The following is an 11,746-nucleotide window of genomic DNA, read 5'->3' as shown; positions in this document are numbered from 1 at the left end:
GTTCCAGTTTCTTCAACCTGATTGGCATAGTTCACCTTCTGCACAGATTGATTGTCATGGCAATTTCTAACCATGTGACCAAACTTTCCACATCCTCTGCATTTTGGTTTTCCTTCAAACCAGCACTTGCCATAGTGCAGTTTTTCACAGTGCTTGCAGGGTGTTTTAGTTCCATCATTTGATGCATTTGGTTTGGGATTTGAATTGGACTTGTTATTCCAATTCTTCCCATTTTCCTTCAAGTTCTTCTGAGACTTGTTACCTCCAGAAGAACTTCCATTCTTAGAGCTTTTACTCTCAATGTTCAGACTAGTGAAAGCCTTTTCTGTGGAATTTTCATTGTGCCTATCTAATCTGAGCTCAAAGTTCTTGAGAGATGCAACCACTTCTTGAATTTCAAGAGTGTCAAGATCCTTTGAATGCTCAATCACAGAACATATAGAATCATAAGATCTAGGCAAGCTAATAAGCAATTTCTGCACAACTCTTTCTCTAGGTAACTCTTCACCATAATTCTTCATTTGATTAATTAGATCAAACAGTTTAGCAGCATAAACAGAAAATGATTCACTATCCTTCATACGAGTGTATTCAAACTCTCTACGTAGGCCTTGTAGTTTCACACTTCTTACCTGTTTATCACCTCTAAACTCTTGCTTCAAAATATCCCATGCACCTTTTGAGGTTTCTTCATTCACTATTCTGGGAAAAATTTGGTCTGAGACTGCACCTTGGATCAGTCCAAGTGCACGAGCATCTTTCATCAAAGTCTCAGCCGTTACAGACTTCTCTTCTTCAGCAGCTTTAGATCCTTCTTCCTTTCCTTTTTCCTTCGTTGGATCTGAAGCATCAAAGCCATTTTCAACCAAATCCCACAGTCCATGAGATTTCAGGATGGTCTTTAATCGAATGCTCCAAAACTCATAGTTTTCTCCATTGAACACTGGTGTACGAAGCTCAGAAGAGCTTGATCCTGCCATGTTAGACATCAGACGCAGCTAGACAGGCTTCGTGAAGTTTTGAGTGACCTCAACGTCAGCTCAGCCAAGCACCAGCTCGATTCTCACAGATTCACGCCCAATAAACAATCAAACCTGGCTCTGAGGCCATGTTAGAATTCTGAGTTTTTCTCTGTATTTTCAGATTAGGAAGAGGTGCACATTCTAGAGCATTTAGCTAGAGAGAATGGAGAGGAAAATAGGAATGTACTGTTCTATTCATTTCAGCAAATCCTGCAGCTCACATAGTGTGACTGACAGAGAGAGAAGTGTGATTCTCTCTAACAGAATTACAGCTGTCACCCTATTAGGTGATTACACATGTCATACCAAATCTAAGCTAGAGAATCCACCTACCTAGACTATGATCTAATGGTCCTCATTACATCATTTGAATAGACTTAGCAGAAAAACAGAATAAATAGAATATGACTTCAGCTCTAAGAAATCTGCAGGAGGATTATATTTCAAAACATGGGAAAATAATTATAGTTAGTGTTATTTATTTTTCTTTTTCAAAATCATGCCTCTGTGTGTGTATGTTCACTTGTATTTCTAGATATCTAACAATAGTTGCTAGAATGTCTGGCAATATACTCAATCATTGATTTCACCAGGCTTCCTGTTCTTATGATAATGATCCATCAGAATCATTTTTTTACTGAACCGTTTAAAGCCATAATTTTGCCTTAATTTCAGGAGCTATGAACTGATGGAACTGATACTTAAAGTTTACATATATCGTGATGGAGCAAGGCCCATTTTTCACCAACCTCATCTCAGAGGAATTTATGCTTCTGAAGGATGGTTCATGAAGTTGATGGAGGAAAACAGGCAGTTTGTCACAAGGGATCCAGAAATGGCTCACTTATTTTATCTTCCTTACAGTATGCGCCAATTGGGGATGGCACTTTATGTACCGAATTCACATAATTTGAAACCACTCTCAATTTTCCTGAGAGACTACACAAACACGATTGCTGCGAAGTATCCTTTCTGGAATCGGACACATGGGTCAGATCATTTCCTTGTTGCTTGCCATGACTGGGTACAGTAATCTGTTCTTCCTTTCCACAGCATGCTTCTTTCCAATTTGATTGTGCTAATGTAATTAATTGTTTAAGAATTGGAGGCATTCATTTTTATTCTGTAAGTTGTACACTGAATTAATCTCATCACAAAAGCATAGTAGTAGACTACACAGTACAGTTGAACTTCAATTTTTCACAAGTATAAATGTTTTAACACAGCTTAATGTTTTCTCATTGCATGGAAATAATCGTTACTGGCATCAAATTATATGGTTTTGTTACCTAGTTGACTTTTCTGATTTTCCAAACTACACTTCACCTTTGTGTTGTAAAATATTTCCATTTTACAAATACTAAAATTGCTATATTATTATACTGTAACAGCCATTATGATGGATGTCCTCCTTTTACATTTGACAATGCACCTATATCGTAGCAGTATAATATTTGAGTACTGTCTGGAAAGAGTAATAGTGTGTTGTACTATTCTCTATGTTCTTTTACTTCTAAGATTTCTATGGTGATCAAATTTGAATTGTCTAGGAAGTATGAGAAAGAATTCCAAATTCCTTGGCAGTTTTTATTGTATATGTTTTCTCTTTGTAGTTTGATTGGAAATGCTTCTACGTCAGCATAATAGCTGAAAAGGTGTGTGTATATCTGTAGCTATGAGAAAGATGCTTGCTGGTTTGCAATTTGAAAATTATTTTTGAAAGTAAATATCTGTTCAATTTAATATCTGATATTTTAGCATCCATTATTATGAAGACCAATCAGTGTACACAAGTTGATGCCATGGTAATATTTTAAACTTAAATTCCTCCATTCTGTCGACCTTTTGCAGGGCCCTTACACGTTAACTGCCCATGAGGAACTAACCAAAAATACTATAAAAGCTCTATGCAATGCTGACACCTCGGAAGGAATATTTGTTGCCAGGAAGGATGTTTCACTTCCAGAAACTACCATTAGGACCCCCAGGAAGCCTCTTAGAAATGTTGGTGGATTTAGAGTGTCACAGCGCCCACTCCTTGCCTTTTTTGCAGGAAACATGCATGGAAGAGTCCGCCCGACACTTCTCAAGCACTGGCAGGACAAACATGAAGACATGAAAATCTACGGGCCTCTGCCCCTTAGAGTCTCGCGAAAGATGTCTTATGTCCAACATATGAAATCAAGTAAATTTTGTATTTGCCCAATGGGGTATGAAGTGAACAGCCCAAGGATCATCGAGTCCATCTACTATGAATGTGTCCCAGTGATTATTGCCGATAATTTCCCCCCTCCTTTGAGTGATGTGCTAGATTGGAGCAAATTTTCCGTTGCCGTGGCCGAGAAGGATATTCCCAAGTTAAGAGAGATTTTAGTGGCTATTCCCATGAGAAGATACCTTACCATGCAAATTAATGTGAAAATGGTGCAGAAGCATTTCCTTTGGAATCCAAGACCAATCAGATATGATTTATTCCATATGATTCTGCATTCAATCTGGTCTAGCAGGTTGAACCAGATCCAAATCCCGGAATCCTAGTGTGTGTTTAGCATGCCCTTAATGGATATTGATTTTCTATAATAGGCTGAGTTTGAACAAGGAGCTGATTAGAGTCAAGACTAGCGGCTAAGATGCAAGTCCATTAAGGCACATGGCTGTTGACTTTATGAAGGACTTCAAACAGCATTTGGTGCCACCAGCCTGGTTTCATGGTAAAGTGTTCCAAGTTCTTTGAACTGAAACATGGATGGACTTTTTCTGGGAAGACTGGGGGTGGATGCCAAAATGAGAAGTGGGGATGCAGGTATGCTCAATAATATGCATCTCTGATAGTGCAAATGATGTTTTACTGTTTTTCTTGTGACTGCTAGCTCCAATGCTGGTTTCATATTGTCACTTTGTGTAATGGGGTTGCTTCTTTTTGGTCCAGACCAAAGCCACCATAACTTCTTTTCTTTCTTTTTTAGGGTCAAAAGCCACAGCATAACTTCTCCAAACTCTTTTCAGGACTTCATTTGATGTTAAATATGTGAAATGACTGTTACCAAATTTTTACTGAGACAGTTAACCATTTGTCAAATGTACTTGTTCATCCACTGCAGGAAAGATGACAAGGCGAAGGAGTCTCCATAGCTCTGTGTGACATTTCACTGGACCCAGATAAAGCTCAAGTAGATGGGACATTACAAAATAAAATCATTGCCCGTATATAAACAATCCTATATGATTTCATTATACAAGTCAAATTTTCCATTTTAAGGAATATAGCTCGTAGTTGTTGATGCTGACATGTAAATCATTTTGGAACAAACATTTTGTATACATACAACTGGTTATCGTATACATACATACATACAAGATAGTTGGATTTTGTATAATTGTATATGGACTGTCTGCATTTACGGGTTGATCTTCCATTGTCGAAGAGAAAAACTTACCTATCACATACAACTGATTACACCTAAGATTTTCTCCTCGCTAGCAGTATGTATAGAATGTGTGGTCAGTAGTAACAGGGTTGGCTGATGCTGACGTGCAACTCCTTTGGGAACCAAGGTGCACTAATACTTAGGCCATCTCCAGCCATGGGCTATATCCTAAATATAGCCCTAAAATCATGCAAAACCCATCTCTAGCTATGGGCTAAACAAAATTTTGGCCAAATTTGAAGGGCCACATTTGGGCCTTTAGCCTTCCAACAGGGCCACATTTAGCCCAACTTTGGCCTAGTCCTAGGCCAAATTTTTTGTGGGCTCCATACATGTGTTTTTAATTGATGATATATATATATACAAGCCTTTTTAAATGTTTTCAATTCTTAAAAAAATTATAAAACATTATTGGTCATGACCATTGGATGTTCAAACCATTGAAACCCATCCTTTTTATAAAATAAAAAAATGTAGTCACCTTTTCAAATGTTTGAAGTGTTGTTTAAAAAAATTATAAAAAATTCTTGGTCATGGAATATTGTCTCTAAATAGTACTTTAATTAAATTAAACAATACATAGTTGTGGAATGTATGTGTTGTACCATAGTTTTTCTCAAAATAATAAAATATGAAGGGTTCTAAAATATAGCCCTGCATGACTGGAGATGGAAAAATTTAACCCTACACTATTCTTAAAAAAATTAATATTTTGGAGGGCTAAATTTTTAGCCCTATAACTGAAGATGGCCTTAATTACAAACCAAACTATTTACACTCTATACAGGACAATATGAAGAAAGGAAGTTTTCAAATTATCCGAGGGCTAGTTATTAGCTAAAATTCCATTTTGCTTCTGTGATGGCTCAGCTCAACAAATCAACGTCAATAATGGCGAAATGTACCTCTAGAAAAGTTCTAACCAAATTGGCTAGAAGCATGGACCAACTTTTGTTTTTTTGTGTGTGCCTATTTTGAAATTTTTTAGAAGCCGTCTCTGGTGTGGTTAAGACTGGTTCATGCCTTCTACACATTTGATCATTGTGCAAATTGACTTCAAAATGCAGAATCTTAATTACATTGAAAAAGTGTCATTATAATTTTTTTCAGTATAAGTAATAGTCTAAATTAAAGGGGAGGGAGTTTCTGAGTTTCTCACACACATGCACATAACTTAAATGTCATGGGGATTCGAACCTGAGACCTCTGATCTACAAGTCAAGACCATTTTTCACTGGACTAAACCACGTTTACATGCCATTGTAATTTAAAAAAATTTAGATGCAGCTGAGAGAAACTGGATTACATTCTGACTTTTTGTTTTTGACGTGTATTCTTCACTTTTGTTAAACCAAATCTTTTTCCATTTTCTATTCTTATATATTTTGTTCAATAGAAACGAATTACAAACTAGCATGTGTTATTTTGTTCCCCTTATTTTGTTCATACGAGTGATTATTAAATTATTAATATGTAACAAGCTAAGGGATGCCAAAATTTAGAGCTTCGTAACAAAGTAAATTATCACAAAGCAAAAAAAAACTTGAATTAATTCTCTAAGGTGCCTCTTCTTGCATCAACAATTCCTAGCTCCGCCACTCCCTATCCTGTCTCATTTTTCTCGTCAATCTCTAACCCTCTTCGTTTTCTCGTCAATCTCTAACCCTCTTCGTAACGGCCATTTTTCGTCTCGAGCTTAGAAGCAAGAATCCACCAGACCAGACCAGAGTTCTTAAAATTAAAATATAATCCAGTCGCATGAATGGCAATACCGGGAGATGCTATGTTTAGCTTGAACAAGCATGATGTCTGCTGGGTTTTCATGGATAGAACGTGTACAGTGATGGGTTGGGTATTGTTTTAATAAAAGTAGACACCTGTTTGAAGTTTTTATTTATTTATACAAGTTGACTCTTTACATTTTTGTTGGCTCAGGCTATCCAGACATTGGATTAGTGAATATCTACAAACTAGACAGTTTGGATTAGTGAAATACAATGCACAGTGGACCCTATAAGGGTATCCCTCAAATAAGCTTATTTGAAGGATCCCTCAACGGAAGCCCTCTGTATATATATGCATCCCCTCTGAAAAAATTCGATCTTTTTTAAATTTTAAGTTTAAACAACATTTGGGGTTTAAGGTTTAGATTCAGAATATGATCATTTAAAAAGGGTTTACATTTAGATTCAATGTTCAAAATGAGGTAGCTTAATTTTTTCATTTAGTTCTCTTTGTAATAGAAACTCAAATCATATTTTGAACATTTTTACGTAACGAAATGATTCTCGATGAGATATTATCAATTAGTTTTGAATTGAATGATACAAATACTACAGATATTAAGTTGAAGTAAGTGATATTCTCTTTCTTTGTCAAATAATATAATACTATATATATAGCACTTCTGGCTTGTTTGCATTGGCCACAATACCACAGAACAGGGGCATTGAGTGCTCTGTGTGGTCACAAATATTTATTAATTATCTCCTACAAAATTTAAATATAAATGGCTAGACAAATGTATTCAAGAGACTGGGCAATTTTTATTTAAATTGTACAGAAGATTCACACTTTCATCGTACACCAATTTTTATTTTTCTTTCTTTCTTACATTTCTCAATTATGAGAGAAAAACTAGAGCCTACACATAATACTAACTACATAATATTGCTGACCTTTTCTTTGTAATTCATGGTGTCTTCATCAAGCTCAAGAAACTTGCTCACCCACTCCAGCCCATAGGAGCCTTCAGCAGAGAAGTCGAAGAACTCATTTACATCGAAATTAACATCCGAATTGTTCACACTTTCTTTTCCTCCTCCTTCTTCTTCGTCCCCCTCAGTACCACTGTCTTTCTGGGAAGGTGTAGCAGTCTCTTGAGCTCTTGAATTCTGCAGTGTTTTCTCCTTGTGATTGATTTTTTTGCTCAAATGAGAATTCCAATAGTTCTTTATTTCGTTGTCTGTTCGCCCAGGAAGCCTTCCGGCAATCAAAGACCACCTACACAATACAACATGTATGTCGTATGTTAGATTCTAAATGTTCTCTTATTATCAAACGGTTTGATAATTTAAAGTGGTGTTTAATTTTATTTAAATGCGCGGTCCAAATTGATAGTGCATGTGACACGAAAAATGTGGATGATGACTAACCTGTTTCCTAGTAGCTTGTGAAGCCTGAGTATCAAGTCCTCTTCATCATCAGAAATGTTGCCTCTCTTAATGTTGGGTCTCAAATAATTCAACCATCTCAATCTGCAACTCTTCCCACATCGATTCAAACCTGCAGCAGCAATACAACAATGAATTATTTGAACAAATGAAGCCAGGTTTAGTTAAAATCAAGAAGAAATTAATGTGGTTTCTGTATTGGCTTCAATTAACCCTTTTGTTTTTCACTATGTAAGCTCAAAACTAACCTGCTATGGAAGCCACTGTCTTCCATCTCTTTGCACCATGAATCTCAATGTATTCTGCAAGTTTTCTATCTTCCTCTGCTGTCCATGCGCCTTTGTTCATAATTCTTTTTGTCGCTCCATCATTCTTCTTTGGAGCCATGTCGTGTAGCAGAGAAACAAAGAAAGAAAGAAAGATATAGAGAGACTCAGAGAGATGATGGGTTTTATTTGCTCTTGGATGAGATATTAGTGAGAAAGACTTGACTGTCGGTTGATGCTACAATGAGAGAGAAGGGTTTATATCCTGCTTGGTTGGTATTGTTTTCTGAGAAGAAAATTGAATAGTCAGCGAGTCCATCAATCTAGCTACCCTTCCAAGAGAGAGAGAGAGAGAGAGAGAGAGAGAGAGAGAGAGAGCTCTTTAAATCCCAACTACCAGTTGAAACTAAGAGCAGACTGGGAAGTAGAATATATAAATCTTATTATATGTATTTTTTTTGTGTCCTATAAACCCAAGTTGGTCATTATTTCTTGCCTGTACAATTGTCTGATATCATCATAAATATTGTTTTCTTATCCTTGAATATGGAAATGAAAATATACTGACCTTAGAAACCAGTCCCTTTCAAACACACCCAATTATATGTTGTTTCATAAATTTATTGAAGAAAAAAATGTATATTTATAGTTGAGACCATGAATAAGTTTTTTTTTTTTTTAATTTAAATACAAGCGATATTAAAGGAGGGAGAAGCAAACCTAGGACTTCGGGTGCATGGTTGAATGCTCTTAATCACTTGAGCGGCAAGCCCTTACAATTATTTTCTCTTTGTTAGCCAAACAAAACAAAATCTTTCTTACTTTGGGTGTAAAACTTCAAATTTGGATCATATATATAGTCAAAACAAACTAAAACTCTGAACTTAGATATTATAGGCTTTTTGAAGATGAAGACATTGGAGGGGAGGGGAGGGGAGGGAGGGAGGGAGGTGGGCACAAATGGTTCTCCCTTCAGTCTGTTTGGTTCTCTGTACCACATTGAAGGTTTATTAATTTATAAAAAATAAAAAAATATTGTGTCCCTGTGTGTTAGTTAACCATAATAAATTCTTAAGTGATATAATATAATATTTGCTAGATAAACTAAATAAATGAGCACTGCTAGAAATTTCTACAGTTGAAATTAAAAAAGTACACCTAACCTATTGATTTTTTTTCCTTCTTTAATATTTCCTCAAAGTTTGGGTTTACTTTCTCATGTGAATTTGTACCAAATTGTCAGAATATTTTTTTTTTCATTTTCTACTAGATAAACTAAATTAAAGGGGAGAGCTCTTGTGGAAATTGATATCAGAAAGAACCAATATTTTCCTTATTTTATTTCCTCAAAGTTTGGGCTTATTTAAGCCTTAGACTTTGGAGGAACCATCTTCCAATTGGAGAGAGAGAGAGCCAAAAGGGTAAGATTTCCATGAGCCCCCATGCAATCTGAACTACTTAAAATTAGTAATGGGGAAATGTCTATCTTCTTAATTAGCATGTATTTTCAACTGTTATTAATTTATGTAAATAAATGGCTAATAGGTAGAGCACAGTCACCTAGAGTAGTCTTTTCTTTCTTTCTTCCTTGTGGTTGATGACATTGAAATTTGAACATTGGATTCCAAGTTCTTACTTGTTACATAAAGTCATTGGATATGTGCGTTAAGCATGTAATGGAGTCAATTAAGCCAACAATTTGGGTGAAAGTGAAAGATGAGGTGTCCTTATCGAGATTGGCTTCTTATATCAATAGTCCTGTTTTTGAAATTGTTATAAGTTGAGGGTAATTTGTTTTGTGTGAGGAGTCTTATGATTTCATTCATGACGTTTTTTTTGAAAATGTACTTTTTTGACTGGTGTCAAGGCTCATGTCTCATCCCTTTCTACTCGTTGAATTTTTCGGCTTGATTAATCTAGTTTTAGTTTGAACTATCAAGATTTTCCATAATAGATTGTCCAGCATTATACTCTATATTGTTCTGCATTATCATTCAGGGCTTTCGTATGTCAATAATTTTTTTTCTTTCTCTTTTTGGCTTTTTGTGAGTGTGAGACATTGTGTTAAGAATCTATGCACATCATTACACAATATTTATTCAAATTTAAAATTCTTTTGGTTTGAGGTGAGTCTACATGTAGATATAATATTTACCTTATGTTCTTAGAATTCGTTTGAGATGACTTCTATAAGAAGCGTTTTTACTTATGCACACTTTCTAGAAGTGTTTCTATTAGAAAAACGTCAAATTTTTAATTAATAATCAGAGAGTTTTGACAATAAAACATACATTTTAAATTAATCATACGTGCGAAGATATGTGAGAATTTGTACGATGATGATTCTCCCTAAAATTAATGCCATCATCGCCCTTGAAAGTCTTGAAATATTGTGGCAAATGAACAAACGCACGTATGACTCACATGGGTGATGCAGCCAATGAAAGTTTGGGCAATTATTTCGCTTGCCACCTATGGCCTTTAGTGAAGATGAGATGGCAGACCACATGTTCTTGACACGTCACGAATCTGCATGGGTGAGGGACCCAATATATAAAACTTAAAGGCCTTTGTCTGCGAAAATTCTGTGGTGCATCAGCTGTATCAGTACAGCCAGCTATCCAACGGCTGAGTTTTCATGTTAAAAAAGGATGGCTGAGATTGAATGACTTGGTGACCTGTTGAGGCATTTGTTATTGAACACGTGAGTGGCATGTGAGGAAAGAGAAAGGTAGATTTGGAAGATGAAGAAGACGCGCAGAGAAGGTTTGGAGGAAGAAGAAGATGCACGCTCTCCTCTCTGGTTGCCCAAACCGAAAATCCTAAGAGCCCATCCAATTCTGGTTGCCCAAACAGAATTTTCGCCAATTCTTAGCGCCTCCAGGAACTGTTCTTTTTGCTTGCCCAAATCGAATCCCTAGCGCCTCGACGAACTCCTCTCTTCTTGCCCATTGTCTTTGCTTGGCTGCGAACTCGTCTCTGCTTCACAAGGAACTCTTCCTCTCAGTTGCCCAAATCCATCCTAAGTGTGTCCAACTCTTGTCTGTGCTTGGGCAAAACGCAGCTGCAACAAGGTATTCCTCACCGAATTGAGGTCCTCAAGTCTTCTCTCTGCTTGCCCAAAACTCATATGCAGATACGAAATTGATGGTGGGTCCAACCTCCATGATGAAATGGTCACCAAATTGGAGGTATTTAACTAACTTAATTTGTTTTGTTGGCATTGTTTGATATAGAATTTAAATTTCGCAGGGGAATGAATTTGTAATAACAACGTGGTTGTAAAGATTTCGAAGATCCTTGGCTGTTAACGACGACATTTGAGTTGGTGGCAAAAGGAAGTGTAAGGAGAGGCCTTTGAAAGTATGGAAACATCAAGTAAGATTTCAAAGAACCCTCTTTCTGGTTTAGGACTTGAATGTGATTTGGGTAATGAGTTGATGCAAGTGCATGTTTTTGGTTGCAAAACAGTTATACGTGGTGCAATTATTGACCTGAGTATGTGCACTTGAATGAGATTATTCATTTGTGTTTTTTTGAAGAGAAAGTATGTTAGCACATAGAGTATAAGGTCATTTCAGTTTGAAATTATGTTTGTCAGGCATGAAGGGGTCTGGTAAGATGGACAGGGGTCTAGAGACATCAAATGGTGGTTGTAGTGATTCAGTGTATCTGGGTGGTTGTGAAAGGTCGAGTCATAGGGCACCGACAACAGAGACTGGGCATATGTCGGTCCAACATATGGTTAGTCAAAGCAGTGATGATAATGATGTTGACATGATTGCACCGAGGAAAGAAGATGTTATGGGAAAAGAGTTTAAAACGATAGAATTAGCAGAAGAATATTACATGAGTTA

General features: G+C 36.4%; 2 protein-coding genes across 4 annotated transcripts in view; one reads left to right on the top strand and one right to left on the bottom strand.

Annotated features, from left to right (window-relative positions):
* LOC117627642 (probable glycosyltransferase At5g03795) overlaps window positions 1–4,431 on the top strand; it is a 59,920-nt gene extending 55,489 nt beyond the window's left edge. For all 3 annotated transcript variants that reach the window (XM_034359812.1, XM_034359811.1, XM_034359810.1), the window contains exons 4-6: window positions 1,698–2,046; window positions 2,874–3,825; window positions 4,124–4,431. In XM_034359812.1, coding sequence (XP_034215703.1) covers window positions 1,698–2,046; window positions 2,874–3,560 — 1,036 coding nt within the window. In that variant the 3' untranslated portion in view covers window positions 3,561–3,825; window positions 4,124–4,431. The remainder of the gene's footprint in view (window positions 1–1,697; window positions 2,047–2,873; window positions 3,826–4,123) is intronic.
* Window positions 4,432–6,974: 2,543 nt separating this feature from the next.
* Window positions 6,975–8,194, bottom strand: LOC117627597 (transcription factor MYB3-like). Its single transcript, XM_034359754.1, has 3 exons — window positions 7,872–8,194; window positions 7,606–7,735; window positions 6,975–7,453 (listed from the first exon to the last, which is right to left on the bottom strand). The coding sequence occupies exons 1-3, from the start codon at window positions 8,008–8,010 to the stop codon at window positions 7,111–7,113; spliced, it is 612 nt and encodes a 203-aa protein (XP_034215645.1). The 5' UTR covers window positions 8,011–8,194; the 3' UTR covers window positions 6,975–7,110.
* Window positions 8,195–11,746: the final 3,552 nt, after the last annotated feature.

The sequence above is a fragment of the Prunus dulcis genome, chromosome 5 (genome assembly GCF_902201215.1).
Source record: "Prunus dulcis chromosome 5, ALMONDv2, whole genome shotgun sequence".
NCBI classification, from domain to species: domain Eukaryota; kingdom Viridiplantae; phylum Streptophyta; class Magnoliopsida; order Rosales; family Rosaceae; genus Prunus; species Prunus dulcis.
This window is presented reverse-complemented; position numbering and strand designations above follow the sequence as displayed.

Coding starts and splice junctions, on each gene's coding strand:
- LOC117627597 (XM_034359754.1), bottom strand. CDS start 8,010: ATGGCTCCAAAGAAGAATGATGGAGCGACAAAAAGAATTATGAACAAA. Junction 7,736..7,871: donor GACAGTGGCTTCCATAGCAG/GTTAGTTTTGAG, acceptor TTGCTGCTGCAG/GTTTGAATCGATGTGGGAAG. Junction 7,454..7,605: donor CACAAGCTACTAGGAAACAG/GTTAGTCATCAT, acceptor TGTATTGTGTAG/GTGGTCTTTGATTGCCGGAA.